The 17,006-nt window shown below is 35.7% G+C and overlaps 1 protein-coding gene across 10 annotated transcripts in view; it reads right to left on the bottom strand.

The window, feature by feature from the left end:
• ATG7 (autophagy related 7) overlaps window positions 1–17,006 on the bottom strand; it is a 114,942-nt gene that overhangs the window by 63,802 nt on the left and 34,134 nt on the right. For 8 of the 10 annotated variants that reach the window (XR_012624753.1, XR_012624754.1, XM_074836621.1 and 5 more), the window contains one exon: window positions 896–1,018. The exons of the other annotated variants lie outside the window; for them this stretch is intronic. Coding sequence is in view for 6 of the 8 variants with exons in the window: in XM_074836621.1 (XP_074692722.1) it covers window positions 896–1,018 (123 nt within the window). In the remaining 2 variants the exon portion in view is untranslated. The remainder of the gene's footprint in view (window positions 1–895; window positions 1,019–17,006) is intronic. 10 annotated transcript variants of the gene reach the window in all.

Here is a 17,006-nt window from a genome sequence, read left to right as displayed (position 1 = left end):
AAAACAGCTATACCGTTTGCACAGGCTACAGTAACTGAATAATCACTTCTCAAAGCCAACTTTAGAAACATCCATGTGATACGACTACATCAAAATTAAGTTATAGATGTAGAACAGTATAGACATTTGCGGATAGAGTAAGCATTACAAATCACTATTAAGATACAAAATTAAGACAGATACCGGTTCTCCCCATATTGTAATCCATCAAAAAGTATAATAATTACATTTTAAACTGACCTAAAATGATAGGTTTTTTCCTTATAACACTTAACACAAGTCACTTGTTTTCTTTAAAAGCAATACTTGAAAACTCACATACAAAAAGTTAGTTTAAGAGAATGTCTAGCCTGCCTAGGAGCTGTGTAAATACTGTGGTTAGTGTGTACTGGGCTCTGTGCTATCACGGCTGCCTGTTATCAGTACTTGTATACAGTACTTGTAAGGCTTGCACAAACGGCAGTTCCCACTGCCAGTGAAACACACCCTAAAAGACGATAGGAACTTTCCTGACATAAATTGAGACCTGTCAAGCAACAGCTGTTACTTAAAATACTTCTGTAATTTCACAAAATCTGAAAACAATACAATGAATAATAACAACAGTGCTACACATTTCTAACTGGCTGTCAACAGGCATCCCATCATCTATTCTGAAAAGAGAATGATCTCTCACATCCAACAATATTTCTTATTCTATAATATTAAGAGGACACATTTTATCTTGCTGGATGGAATATGCAATGTGACTTGTGTAAATCATCCTGTAAATCAAACACCACTGCTCGACTCTATCACCGATTCATTTAATCACATGGTTATACAGCTGAACATAAGACCAAGCACCCTTTTCTGCCACCTGTTTATTCTTAACATCCAAATTGTATTTTCTTACCTCAGCAGCCTGTGTTTCCTGGTGTAATAAAGTTAGACCTGTCAAGTCTTCTAAGAAGGAATGTGAAGAATTAAAAACTTTAGCTAGGAAATTAAACCCTTCTCGTTCATATTGGTCAAGGACCTGTCAAATAAGGAAACAGAAAAGGATTTAAAATATTATGCCCATAATGTGATTCATCATCGTATTTTGCTCACAAAATAAAAGTACAATCTTTCTGAACATGCAGAAAATGACCGTATATTGTAAACAGGTAAAAATTACAGAGAAAAGAATAATAATTTCTCCCAACTCAATTTCTAAAGTGGGAAAGGTGGAGGTAAGAGAGAAGACAAGTGAGTTTAAGATTTCCTGGTTTAAATGTATTTTTAAGCTCATAACAAGACAGATGATACGGCAAGAAGAAAAATTTAGTCGCAAAGTCATGAAAGGAGCATTTGAGTTACACAAATCACAGTAAAAGACTGTTCCAACGTATCAGTTAAGGGAAAGAACCATGCTGGGATAGACTGAAAAATTCCCCGAGTCAGTGTCCAAGTCCAACATCCTCCCAGTCTCCAGAGGTTCATGGTTCTGAGACTATTGTCTCTTAAAGCACTCTCTATTTTTCTACTCTAATTTTCCAAGTTTATCTTTTATTTTGAGAATCTTATAGACTCCTACATGAATTGTGAGGAAGGTTTTAGCCTATGGTCCTCTCAAACCCCTGAGCATGAAGAATTTTATTTTATGCAGCTTTAGCTTAAATAACTATTTGGCTGGCTGATTTCAATCAAATGTGATGGAGATTAAGGAAAGAAAAGATAAATGTCAAAGATGAACATGATTCTAAAAGTTTTGTGAAAGCAGGTAGCAAGAAAATGGAAGGAACTTATGATCAAGCAATCCCAGTATCAATTTTTCCTATTTTTACTGAGTGCTGCCACTCATTTAAGATCCTGCTCTGCTGTCAGCAGCCTCACAGATGAAACAGCTCAGCTTGACTGACTGCAACTTTGTCCTATAGAAATTCATGCACGTGGGGACTTCGGAAACACAATATTTTAATACAAAGGAGCAGTATATATGACATTGAAGATAGAGAGGCTGGGGAAGGATCATCAGGATCACCCCATATAGAGAAGATGCAAGCTTTCCAGAATGGAATGGATTAATCTATGAAACTGAACGCCTGCCAAAAATCTTTTACTGTGAAAGTTATCATTGTCTTTCTCAACAGATACATCTTCACCTCAATCATCATCTTCCCCAGATAAATCAACATCAGTTCAAGAGTGAAGGACAGAGAAAGGGGCTAACAGGCAGTTTCACAGATGGTTGTTAGTTTTTTGAATGATGATCCTTTCCAAAATCCAGCATCTGTAAAAGTCAGCACCTCTTCCAGTTGCTGATTCTGGTAATCTATGAGTCCCTCTTTACAACATTTTTTACAAGGAACATTGCACCTCTGTCATATCACACTTTTCAGAAACACATCCTCTACAGACAGTGGGGTATAGCTCTATTTGAAAAAAAACATAAACCCAACACTTAAACACCAGAGACTCCACAAACAACTTTATCTGTGTAAGTGACCAGCCATGGGAAAAACACCAAAATCGGCCATCAGGATATAGCTCCAGGACTCCTGTGCTCAAAGAAACACTGGATTTTTCATTCTCTGACATATAAATTTCAAAACAAATCACAATATTGGGCCCATCCATGTCTTCTTACAGCTTATCTGTGCAAATTATATGTACCATGTATCTCTATTTTTAACTGATCTCATTTTGGTGTAGTTCTTGCAGAACAATTCTAAGTAGAACACAAAAGTTCTTTTATCCAGAACACTGTTGCAGGGGCTGTGGACAACTTTCTTTCACTCTATATATTCTATCCTTAGTTTGGGAAAGAAGCAGTAAGAGAAATCTGAACAGCTTATGTATGCACTCCTTAAACATATCCACTCTTTACCAGACGGACAAGTTCTCCGTAACCAGTGGAATTAATTTCCTCTGGAAAAGAAGAAAAAAACCACCCTGGAAGGACTGTAGTTTGTTCTATTGTGAAACAGGCAATTCAACCAAGTGAGCTTCATTCCAAGGTTTAAAAATGAATAGACAACCCCTGCTACCCCCATCCCCAAAGAAGCCGCTCACCCTTCTTTGGACAATAGCAGCGAGGTGGCGGCAGGGTGGAAATGGTTTCATTATTAATTCATCTAACTCAACCAAAATCACCACTTACTCTCAATAATCTTACTCTTTTCTAGTATAACAATTCCTAAAGGTCTCAAATAACCTTTGTATCGATAAATCTTAAAACTGGGGGAACAGAACAGAGCCCAACAGCATTCTTCAGCAAAACACACCCAAGTGAGCTTTTACACCGAGTCTTACAGGAATTCAAGCTCATTAAAAGATATATACTTAGCCAACAGCATTGTAAGTTTACTGATAAAAACGGACTAGGATCTTCACTCAGATCTTCATGCAAAATGTCCATTTAGCAGCAAAATCATCCACTTCATATTTAGGTTTCAAAAAACCACAAACAACTGAAACGCAACTATAAAGAAGACAACAGATGTAGGTGACTATGACAAGCATTTGCCACCTTCTTGACCACACCTTCCACTTCTAAAATAAATAAATAAAACCCTGCACTTCATGTTCTCTTACTAAAGCTGGAGAAATTGTTTTCCTACTTTAAAGATTTATTTTGCCATACACGGGTTTTTGTGTGTTTGTGTAATGACCCGTAAACATAATCAGAAATTTAAAGAGGAAAGGAAAAAAGAGATTAAAAAATGCTTAGGAGCATTTATTTGGGTTTTGATAAACACACCAAGACAAACTCATCTGACTGGTGACAATGCAATGCCGAGAAGTGGATAATTTCAGCATTCCATTTGAGGTGTGTCCTCTTAATACCCATTATGTATAGTGAAATTGCACTGTGGATATTCACATACATTTATTGACTATTCTGTATTTCAAAATTCTCATAAAACAACCAGATGTGCAGAAGTCTCTTGCATCTGGCTCTTTCTGAAACACTGTATACAGACATCAGTTTATACACTTGGATTATGTTCACAGCCCTGCCTGTATATAATCCTCAAAGCTACCAGCATTATCAAATGTGTTGCTATTGCTTTAATTTGTTGGAACCACAATACAGAGCTTAGAAGACATCTCTTTAGTGATGCAGGCCAGATTACAGTTCATGGTATGTTGAAACAATATACAGCCTATACACAGTGAAACTGTAGCCTCATTTAAAATATTACAGCATATCAAAGAAATTCAGAGACAACAACAATAAGATATTTTGGTCTCTTCATAGAGATAAAAATTGTTAAAAGATGTGTAGTACCTTTGGATATGAAAATATTATGAACAGAGCAGGGAGCTGAGTGCAACCTTACTATATACAAGAAGTCTATCAAATAGCCTTTAAATTTGGTTGATTTTGTCACTCAGCTAACTATGCCTTGATCCTCATTTCCAAAGAGCTGTGACTCAAGCCTGAATTGAAAATTTCCAGGTATTGCTTCCTCAATAAGTACATTACTTCAGTGTGCCAGGGTGCACTGTATAAACTGCCCTGGTTTATTTCAGAGACGTGCTTAACCTTTCTATCTTCCCTGCCATAGCTATAAATGAATTCTTAGGTACTCACACAAAGCAGACTGCATGACTACAGACATCCACAACATCTAGCATTAGTTTTGGATGAATCACCTGGAAGAATTTTTACTGAATCCAAGTGCCCTTTGTATTGCGATTAGCATAGAAGAGACTAGGAAGTCTCCCATTAAGTGTCTTTTAAAATATTAATAAAATAAGATCACAGAACCATGAGTTAAAGGTATATTATTTTTGGATCAAGTGAGCTGTAGCTTTTTTTTTTTTAATGTTGCATAGAAACATTACACATTAACATGACCAAATCTGCCATTGTTATGGAAAGATTTAAAAATTTATTTCCCCCGTGTAGAAACTCCATCACGTCACACTGCTAGACTTCCCATGGCACTACAATGGCAAATTTAGATTAGGGTAACAAACCTGACTATAGACTCAGTATCTTAAAAACCTAAACCCAAAGTACAACAATACAGAGTATTTTTCTTGTATTAGCACCTGCAGAAGTCTGAAAAACTTTATCAAAAGTATACTCACAGATTATAATTACTTGTTTTTTATAATGGGAATAGCCTGCTGAATACAAGAACTAGTTTTAAAACAGAAATTCCAGCCACATGGCCCAGAGAACAATGTATCAGAGAGCCAAAGAACAATCTGGCAGCATCACTCAGTTTGCTACCTGAGCAGTGGTGGTACCATTAAAGAAGGCATACACTGTAATGAAATCCTTTTAATACAGCAAACCGAAAGAACATTTTGTCACCTTCGGGGACTTTATTTCCCAATTCAGATGATTAAAACTTCACAATAAATACCACAAAAGGGATAAACACCATCAGCTTGCCCACATCTAACCTTTACTACCCATATTCAGTAACAGCTGTCCTCTGACAAATGTAAAGTGGCAGATATTTGTTCAGTAGCCACTAAACACATCTCAAAAAGAAAAAAGAATGAGGCAAAATAAAAATAATCTCAAATTCTTATGCCAGGAGACCACACAGGAATACTCTGCAGGTCATCATGAATAAAGCCAGTCTAGACATCAAATAGACACAAAATAATTCTAAAAAGTGTTTCCAGATTTAATAAGTGCCCAATTTGTTGCTGTGTGGAAAGGAAATTTTATTCTATTTAATCACGTCCAGCAAAGACTAAAGGCCCATGGCTGGCATGAGTTTGCTTTTCCAGTTCTTAACAATTCTCTTCGCTGCCAACATCATACTTGGTACCAATGTGATCACTCTTAATAACAGCTTTACAGGAGGAAAATACTTCAGAGATGTTATAATTTTTGTTATTATTGATCTCAAATTAGTTACTATCTGACCACTATCTGACCTCACGAACTTCTTAGGGGAATAAACATGTCACTATCTAGTCATTCAATGACGTGACACTATGTAGCAATTAATTTTCTCACGCAGAAAAAAACCTGCAAAGCAGCAACAAAAAGAAATAGGATATAATTCTTCTGCCTAGCAAGGCAAGCTGGAGCAATACAGATTTATTAAGGGACTCTTATCTTTTTCTCACTTGCAGGTCACTTTCCAGAGCTTAGGAAGAGAATTAGAAAGTAGCACGCCTTCTGTATTTCATGTCTGTTACAAATACTGTCAGGAGAATCCACATTTTAAAACCACTCTCTTTCCTGACACATGTAAATCTCCTTTCAGGTTGACACTATAACCTCAGTTCCAGTCTCCATTTTACAGAGCCAGAGCTACAGCTGATTTTTCACATGATGGTATTTTAATAGAACAAATGAATCTGTGGATGCACATTATCGCAACAGGCACAAATTAATGTCTTTTGTATAAATGATACACAGTAACCCATTTTATTAGCAGTCTTTTTATTCTTGTCTGTTTACTGAAGGAAAAAAAAACTGAAATCTCATGGTAGGAGGAAAAAAATAGAGGCTTAGAGTAAAAGAACTTGTTTTGAAACGAGAAACAGATGTGCAGCCTTGGTGTTATATTCTTTTTAACAGTGTTCTTCACAAAAAAGTCTCAATTGCTGGTCAGAAAGACATTCAGAAAGACAATCTGGCTCCAGGATTGCTTTATAGCATAAAAGTTAATATCTGGTTAAGTAAAAATACAAAAACAAACTCCTACTCCCAAGAACCTGGCCACTGATGTAAAACTGGCTCACATTTTATGCCTCATTTCTGTCACATAATTTTTAAACTTTTTACACTTGTTTTGGCTTTTTTGTTTTCTAAGTAGTTAGCATCTGTAGAGCTTGAAACAGTGCTGTTTACTTTTCGGGAAAAATAAAATAAGAAGTTAATGCTACCAGATTTATTGTTTACACTAAATAAGATATATGGCTAGTCTACCTCCAAAACAATACGGGTGCTGTGTTTTACACTCTTCCTGGCTTTAAACACTTTCCACTCAAAAAAGACAGCACACTTCCCCTCCCTGCCCTGCCTTCCCCCAAAGGGGACAGATACTTCACTAACAGTTCAGAGTCAGAAAAAAAAAAAATCTCACAAAATTCAATGCTCTATTTAGAAATGATACATGCCTAGATGTATTTTTGCACAATGCTCACTATCCAGTTATCACGGGCAATGCAGGATGAAAACTACTGCAAGTGTTAGCATGTTGAAAAGAGACATTTCAGTTTCAACAGCTGCTTGGAAAATAAGGAAGACATGTAAAAGTCTTGCCAGTTAAACTCTTCAAAGCTCAATGTATCCGCTATTAAAACAGGAAGTTTAGTGAAAGTCCACAATGCTGTGAAGAATCCTCCTAAGTGAGAAGAGAATAAGATGAGGCACATGAGCTTTTGGGATCTTGGGTCTAGACAGTTGACAGGCAGCACTGCTAACGTTCAAAGTTTTATCATGAGACCCATAATTCTGGTTTCCTTAAAAAGTCCTCAGCTCCTAGACTCTTGCCTTTTCATGAAGTTCTCAATTTTTGTGGCCATTTGGTCCTAAAAAGTTGTAAAGAAAAGCCTAATAATCATGTAATACATCTATGAAAAAGAATGCAACAATGGAACTTTTCTGAAGAGCACATAATGATTTTTCAGGGACTCACTTCATGATATTGGAACAGAAAAGTCTGACAATGTTATATGAGCACGAAGATGACTCCTAAGACACTTCATCTTTTGATAATACTCCAAGTATTATCTAAAATGTGTTTATGAATGGTCATACACACTTGTGCATTCATACACAAGTTTTAAGAACACAATCATAAAACAAAGTTCTGTAGAAGGCTGTATTCCAGGTGCACACTGAAGAAGGCTATTCTGAAAATGCTGGAAGGTTACAAACCACAAGGCAAAATGGCATCACTTTTGGCTTATGTCCAAATACCTGAAACACCCTCTGCATACACAATTTTCTCCTTACCTTCCCATAATCAGTATTTAAAATGAAAGCAAATCAGTATAAAACCTTAACTAATCCAAGTCTAATATGCTGAAATTTCATTTAAGAAAGAGATTGCTGTTTTAATTTAGAGTAGGAATGTAGTGATACAAATGTGTTTTGTCTATTGCTATTACCCACATTGGACAGAAAATGAAATATTAACTTACTGAAGAACAGGCCCTGAAAGGTCTCAACAAGATTTTTTTTTTTAGCTTAGGACTTTTCAGTTTCTTCTTTTGAGTAATGAAAAGGAGGAAGGCAGAGTTCTTAGAAATTTCAGAGATGTCAGTTTAAGCATGGTCTTGTCAACATTAGGTTCTCAGGAACTGCACGCGTTCTGAGCTTTTCTCAAATAAACTTGATGTGTTTTATATACAGGTAACCGTTTTCCCTGATATGTATTGATAGATTAATAATACAGACAAAACTATGAGATTTTTATTTTAGCTACTCTTTCCTATCTAAAATTTTTCTCACAAATTATTTTAAACATAATGGCATCTTCAGATCATAGTCAATATAAGGACTTTCTACTGGACAGCATACAAGTTTTAAGGCATTCCCTTCCTGAAAGCATTAGTAAATAGAAGTGAAAAGAAAGAGAGGAACGAAGAGAGAGGGAGAATAGAAGAAAATAAACATCTCCATTTTAGAGACTGAGAACAGAGGAACAAAAGAGTTTTCAAATAGACAATATCATTAGATCATCTGTCCTGACCTCTTTTAATACATGGGTATATCCTTCAGTCACCTAACAGCCATCTCTTGTTCACTCCGCATTTTACACTGGATGGATATTTACAACTTTATTTATCCCCATTCTGCTTCCTGTCCAAAATTTATGCTGATTAGCTCATCAGCAGTTACAACACTTTTGGCTCCAGTTCATACTGCCATTAGTCACTACCTATTGTACAGCAATTGCAGATAGCCCTTCTTTTTCCCCAGTCACATCGGAGGTTACTGACAAATTGCGGCTGGATAATCTGTTACCCATATATAGGGACAGGCATCTATAGCACAATTCTCATTTTTGCCTTGATGAAACAGCCCAGAAACAGCATCCATTTTCTGCAGACAATCCCTAATGCCAGGAGTGAAGCAAGGTCACTCCCCCAAACATCTAAGAAAATTATTCTTCACATAAAAGCAGCTATCTTAGGCTGAATACCATTTTGTCTGCCTACACAATTTCATTCTATAAGGGTTGGAGTGGTCCGTCTTTGCTAGGTTGACTTAAGCAAGTAAAAAGCCAGTAATGACTGGGTACTGCATATGAAGTCATTTATTCCATCTGGCTCTCCCCTGCCGTCAGCAGTTCAACAATAAGGCATGATCTGTCAGCCACTAAGTGCACAGAACTATCACTACCTTAAGCAGAAATTGCAGCTGCTCAGTAGTTCCTAAACCCCAATCTCTAGCTTAAAAATCCATATTTTGTAGACTATTTCAGAGCAGAGGATTTTATTATCTGGATGTGCCACAATACCTATGCAAAACAGCGCTGGAGGAACAACAACATTTTCACCAAAACCACACATATTTCCTGGATTTCATTAGTTTCAGTTATTTTACCATCTTTTTAAATTCAATTTCCTTCACTACTTTTCAATCTCAAAGAAAACTGAAGCACTCCTGCAAAGACACATATATAGACAGCCCTGCAAAAATGTGGAAAAATTGAATAAAGGTTCAACTAAAACTGTTCAGAAATGCCTATGTGGGGATTTGAGAACAAAAGAACATTTGCCCAATAAAGTGATGCTGATGTTTTGTTAAGTTTAACAAAAGAAAATAGGTATAGATGTAGACAAACTCCTGTCAAAGACCACAATGGGAAGAATGCAGAAAAGCATAAAAGAAAAAACTACAAGAGTTAAAAATAGGGAGGTATTAGTATCTGGGAAAAGATGCAGCACCCGTCCCTTTAATCTCATGAGATTAAAAATATAATGCAAATACAAGTAAACGACACATTGTTTAAATATCACAATCGAACATTTTAGCATAATTTAAATATGAGATTATAATAAAGCAAATTCTATTTGCATAAAGATTAGGGGTAAAAAAATAATCAGACTCTTACATCATCACCCAATTCCATGAGACAACTGTTAGAAGACCTGACCATAGAAGAGAGAAGCATGGATGTGTTCCCATTCTTTCACTGCTGCATGTTGGCATTACTTTTTAATACGGAGAGGTCGAATTATGGCCAAAATTGTCAAATGCACACAGTGCTGCACTATATAAATCTGAAGTACTTGTTTACGAAAATTATCAATTCAAAAATAGTGCTTTGGACCATAATCTTGTATGTCTGAAAATTTTCATTCATGGGATTTAGACTTGAAACTTTACGTAACCCTGCCTATTTTTCAAATTAGTTCAAGTTTCTCTCATGTACACTCTAAAAACTGACAATTAGCACTCTTTGCACATAACTGGTAAGAACAAATATTTTGTCTCAGTCATTAAATGACTTTTTTAATTGTCACTAATATTAAAGAATTGTATATGTTCCAGTCAGGAACATGTGGGCTTTTTTTTTTTACTTAAAGTGATTCCTCAACTTACAAATAAAAATTCTAGGCATAAATGGCAGACATGAAGCATACTATGTCTATATTTCTTTTGATGAATATGCACTGAATCCTTGGAATAACTGAACAATAAATAAGGGGATAGAACACATTAGGTTACAAGCATGCAAAAACCTTATGAAGTAAAAAGAACAATTACAAATTACTCATATCCAGCAAATTGAACAACTGACCCTTTGAGTTCCAAATGGCAACCTACAGGATTAGGTTTGAACTGCTTCTACATTGAACTATGGTAGGATGAGCATCATCACCACACCATCCCTACACATTTTATGTTCCTAGTTTCTATCCAGTTCAGTATTCTCCAACTTGTTTTTTGCAATTCTTACATGAAAGTCTGTCAGCAAGTATATATTTTAAGTCAAAGTACTTTAGTTGTTTTGTTTTTACTGACACAAAAGAAATTCTGTAACAGCTTCAGAGAGAGATGACAAGACAGCATTAAGCTGCCATTAGGATAAATAATAAAAACCAGTGTTCTAGACACAGCTAGATATTGAACATGTCAATGTTCAAGCAGAACACTGTGGTGATACTCTTTCCTACTGATTGACAGTCCTTTACTTTGTACTAATTGTAGTTAAAATGTAAGTGAATTGGAGGAAGAAGAAATATTGAAAAAACAAAAACCAAAAAAACCTCCTGATGTATAGAATTTAATTTAAATGCAACAGAAATACAACCTGTCAGAAATACGCATCAATTGTTTTTAACAATGGCAGGTTTCTCCTTCCCCTTAAAACCAGTATTTTAAAGTTAGTTAAACTTAAAAATGGGGAAACTAATTTTATTCATGGTGCAGAAACTGTATTATCTGAGCATTTTCACTTAAAGACTTCAACCAATTCTGTTTTTTCTTTTAGTTCAGATAATACAGACTTTTATTTAAGATGGACTTCATAAACCATTCTCCCTCCCCCTTACAACTGCTTAGACTAATATCTTACATCCATTTAAGATCACTGAACAATTACTGGAACATTTTTACTTCTTTTAATGCTATTTAACTTGGAGACAAGTAAACTAGTCAATACCATGGACCAGTCAGTCACACCAGCTGCTGCTTGCACCAAATTCTGGGATTCTCTGCAACATAGCTCTGATTCTGCTATCTAACATGGTACGCTGCCACATCAGCATAAATCAACATGCTATTTCACTTAAACATCGGGAAACACTTAACAAATTCACCAAATAAAAGAAACATGGAATAACAAAATCATTTGTTTTCTTCTCTGAAGGGTGAAAGTGTGTTACTTATTACTAGAAAGGGATTCTTAATCTAGCAACTTTGCTATTCTGAAACCAAAAGTCGTAACAACAGAATTGTTGATTTTCTGGAGCAAAAGGAAGAGGGAATAAAACAAGTTTCAGAGACTTGTACGTTCTCTGTTCTTTTTTTCTCCCTTCCTCTTTCTCTCTCCCTCTCAAGAAACCTTTTTAATGATTTAATCAGCAGAGTTCAAAACTTCCACTGCAAAGAACACAATACTGAAGAATGGCTCCTAAAACCCTTAGCTATCTACTTCCTTGTACCATGAAGACAAACCATAATGATCTGGGGAGGAATGCTGTTTTACTTTGTTATTTAAACACATTTTCTATGCCAAATTGTATTTAAACTCCCCAAGATACCTGATGGTTGCATCTGCTATCCAGGAAGAAGTAGTCTTACATGACAGAGGCAAAGGGATTGGCTAGAATAAAGACAATTATCTTAGGATAGGGGGCTGGGTAATAAAAACTGGTTTTGCTCAGCAAAACATGAAAGACACAAACCTCCAGTTTTCAACATTTAAATACAGTTGCAAACACCCACACTCAAAACAAACATTTTGACACTGCACATATAGCTGCTAGCTACGATTTACTTATCCTGAAGTCAGAAGTTTTGAAAACGCATCCTCCTCTCAGAGCTCAGAGCCCAGAACACAAAACAAATCCTCAGCCATGTGAAAATATTTGGGTTGGTGGTTTAGTCTCACAAGACACAAACTGATCTTTAACTTTTTGTAAACCATGTCAGTTCTTGATATAGAAAATACATCAACAACATAAGCTAAAATGGAATAACGTCTTACCGATTTGTTGTGTGGAGAAGCACACTAGTTTCTTCTCCTTAAGAGAAACAGTAAGTAATAACAGCAAGAAATTAGTCTCTGCTCTAACTCCAACTAAATTACAACAGAGAATAAGAGTAGACAAAAAGAAAAAAAAAAGTCTCCTGAATTCTTTTATACTTGCTACATTTATCTCAGTTGAAGAAAACACAACAAAACAATAAATTGATTAAGAAACAATTTCATAGATATGTCAAAAACTGAAATGAAGACACAATAGAATGGCTAAAAGCAATTGTTTGTTAAAGGCTTCTAGCATTATCATGTCTGGAGGAGGGGAGAAGAGGACAAGTAAACAATGCCAGCAGCAGTATTGGGTAACGTTTTGAACTATCCTTCTTCTGATCTGTCTGAATTCTTAAACATCCTTATTTCTCTTCAGTACCATAAGATAAAGCATCATTTTGTTTTGTTTTTTTTTTGGTTTTTTTGTTTGTTTGGGTTTTTTTTAAATCCTCTCTTCTGTTGACTTTGGGAGGCTGTTTGGTGTCAACAACCTCTGTTATCTACTAAGTGTCAATAAACCTGCATCTCACAATGCTGAATAACTGGTGCAAAACATTCAGCATTTGTAACTCTTACAATCTAGCCATAACAGTGCTAACACATGGGAATGTCAACCTCCTTTCTGAACTTTGGTAAATGATATAAGATTGAACATAAACATGCTCTATCTTTCCCCATGTTTCTTCTGTTTACAACCTTTCCTGTGGAGCTGTTACGTGCAGGGCAGTTCATGTGGCACTACTGCCTTCACACGGGATCAGCTATGATGTTTCCAGTCATCACGATGGTCTAAGCAAGGAGGAACAAGACAACTTCTCCATTGAACTGCACATACTTCATGAACATCATGTATTTTTTTTCAGATATAGGACAGAGATAACGAGCTCTCTCCCACCATATTAGATTTCAGTGTTGTTTTTTTTTTTAAGTTCCATTTTTCAGTTATCATCCATCCTGTCTGTACAGACACCTCCCCACCTTCTTCAATGCACAAAACTGAATATACCGCTGATTCCACACCCTCTTCTCTGTTCACAAAATAGGGTAATGTTTAAAGTTAATATTACTTTTAAGATTTCTGGGGTTCTTGATTGCATTTGCCCTCCTCTAAGGGAACAAAATTCCATCATAGTGGTCATCTTTTCTTAGTGTGTGATGTGGCACTCTTGGTACACACCACACCTTCTGTTAGTGTCCTTTTACTTGGGATAATCTACACTATATTTTGGTGACTTTATAATAAAAATTCAGTATTTTTGAAATAGTAAGACCAGGTATTATTTTCAAGAATGCGCATCTTTCAGGCAACCAGCAGTAAAACCATCCTCACCATGACTAATTTTGAAAATATCTATTATTTCTATTCTCTCACCCCATTTAAAATTTATATCCAGAGAGGTAAAGACTGAGATTTCAAAAGTTATGGGCAAGATAATTCTTCCTCCTGCTCCCCCCAGTTAAAGTGACATTTTTTCAAAGAGGAAAAACAGAAGTGATAAATTTCTGTAGGTCACTTATCATAAAGCAAATTTCTATGCCACCTTAAGAGTAAGAAAATCATCACATTTAACTCAATATGCTGAAAATATGCCTAGGTATATTAATGATGCGTTCTTTAAGTCTGAATGAAATCTATCCAATATTAATACAGAGGCTGCACTGTACATAGAAGTGTCAAATGTTAACATATGTAAATTCAGGAAATAAGGAGAGTTATAAACGGACTCAGTTACATAGACTTGGTATTACAGCACAGCTACAGAAATAACTCTTTTTAAACATTCTTTTAAATTTTTGCAGTGTTCATTCCTGAAGGACAAACATTTCTCCCCATTTCCTCCATCATTTCTGCAAGCTATGCAAGACTTAGCTTTTTTTAGCACAGGAAAGACCAAAGCTTTTTCCCCCCCATGACTTATACATCTCTATTTAACATCAACACAATACTTGAATTGAGAGGTGTGTAATATAAAAAGATTAAAAAGTTTCACTGACAGATCATGCAATATGCTGTTATTGGGAGAAAGCAAATATGAACTTTTTTCTCAATGCAGCTAGGGCAAATACGAAGGGTCTTGCTGGAATCAAAATTAAAATTATCTCCACTGAAAAATTCAGTAAATTACTGAATAGTGCAGGTTACTGTCATAACTGAGTGGAACCATTTAAAGTAAAAATGCATGCAAAGCAGTTAGCAGATGAGAACAATAAAAGCATTGTTATGTCTACATGATGATAGATTTCAAAACTGAAACACTCATAAATAACTTATGCAACACAGGCACTTACTAAATGTCACAGCAAAAGTGTTTAATGTATTCCTGGGATGTTAAAAAGGGAAAACATCTGCAAGGGTAGGGAAATATCTTGACTGAAAACAGAAATTGTAACAGTGCCTAGAATACCATCCCTGATACTAGCGTCTACCCCTTCATGAAATGCAATGAAACTGAAAAACATTCAAAGATAAGTCAGCAAAATTACTCAGTAGTGAAAAAACTACAATTTAACTTAAGCAGCTCAGTTCTTCAGCATACTGAACAGAAAGTTGAGAAAGAACTTGAAAATTAGTAGAGATACTTATGCTGCTTTTTTTTTTTTTTTAATTTGAGAGTAGAGCTAATTACACATCAGAACAATATAAGTAGGGGAAGGAGAGAACTATCTTTAAGGACAATAAGCTAGCTTTCTAGCACATGGACAGTAAATCTGAACTCTGGAGGAAATAAGATCTGTGAATTACATGTGAAAGCAGAGGGGGCGTATATCCAAGTTGGTTAGTAACAATGACTTTTCTGACATTAAACTCTGAATTTATGAGGTTTCCTGGTTCATTCCATGATGCACAAGGAGGGAGGAGCAATTGCATGAAAATTTTCATTACCTTAATTAAAATATAAACACTGGCAGTTTTGCATTAAGAAAGATACATATTTTAACATTGATGTTTCAAGGCTTTAGCCAGTTGCCTACAAGGATCAGGTAGTACACTCTACCACTCTAGTTTTCTAAGGGATTGTAACGCTTCTCACCATAATATTATGAGAAAGTATTCTCATTTTGCTCCCAACAGGGTAAACAGACAGCTTAATTAGCACAGTAAGTAATAAGCTTAACATTCTTGTTCTGTAAGTAATGAAGTTATTAGAAATAAATATCTACACTAAAGAACTTTGGACTCTCCCTTCTCAGTAACAGAGCAAGTTTGACATGGAAGAGAAAGCACATCAGAGGAGCTTACAGTGCTCCTCAGACCTACTACTCAACTGGCAGTGCAGTGCCGTTAGCTCTGAAAGAGGATACTTTCCATTCTAGCACATGCTTGTGCAGAACCAGAATAAGACAGAGGGGGAAATCATACAAGGAAAATTTGGCCCAGAATAAAAATAGATTGGTTTCCTGCTGCGACCATCCCAAAATTCCTGAACAATTGCCTGTGGGAAGCTTCTCTGGCATGCAGCCTGTTTAGGACAATTCTGGGTAAGGAATAGCTGGCTGCTTGGATGTCTGGTCTCTTCAGCTTCAAAAACTAAGAAATGAAGTCATGACTGTGAGTTGAAATGGAATCTAATCTCTAAACATGCAGTTCATTAGCTGCTTCTCCTAAGTCATCCAGCTGTACTGGATGACTTAAGAACATACTGGAATTTTTTTAAAAATTCCTAATTCATTAGTTTTATGTTTCAAGAGTTACAGAGTGACAAGAGCTCAAGAGAGAATGCTGACATAAGAAAGAAGAAAATAAGTTATCAGCAAATTCAATTATATCAGAAAAGCGACGTCTCTCCTGTGCTCAGTTTGAATCTACAGTAAATCTGACATAGATGAGGATGAAATTATGCTAAATCACTGCATTAAAAGCAGCAACAAACCAACATAGAGACTACAATTAAAGTGTAATTGGATTTGTCATTTCAAAGTATTAGCATCAGATTTCCAGATAATACAGGGTGACATATTCTTATGCTAATAAATAGAAAGTTAGCAAAGTAAACAAATGCTGTGTTTCTACTGTAAGGAAATACGTGCGCCAATGAAGCAACCTTTTCAGCACAGAAGTAATTTAATACCCAAACCACATGAAAAGTGATCTCTCTGGGAATAGCACAGCTGCTAAAATCCAAGTCAGTTTTTATTAAATCATCAAGTCTGTTTATGTAAAACAGGGCTCTCTTAAAATGACCTCCAAGAGGAAATGATTTGCTAACAAAAAATTGATACCTGCATTTAATTTATCTACATCAATGTATGTTTTTACATATCAATATGTCCTGGATCGAAGAAAAAAAAGAAAAAGAAACAAGCTTATTCCAACAGTTTAATTTCTCAGGCTCCCCTATCATGAAG

Source organism: Strix aluco, chromosome 11, assembly GCF_031877795.1.
Source record: "Strix aluco isolate bStrAlu1 chromosome 11, bStrAlu1.hap1, whole genome shotgun sequence".
In the NCBI taxonomy this organism is placed as follows: Eukaryota; Metazoa; Chordata; class Aves; order Strigiformes; family Strigidae; genus Strix; species Strix aluco.
The sequence above is the reverse complement of the archived record's forward strand: the minus strand, read 5'-3'. Positions and strand labels throughout refer to the sequence as shown.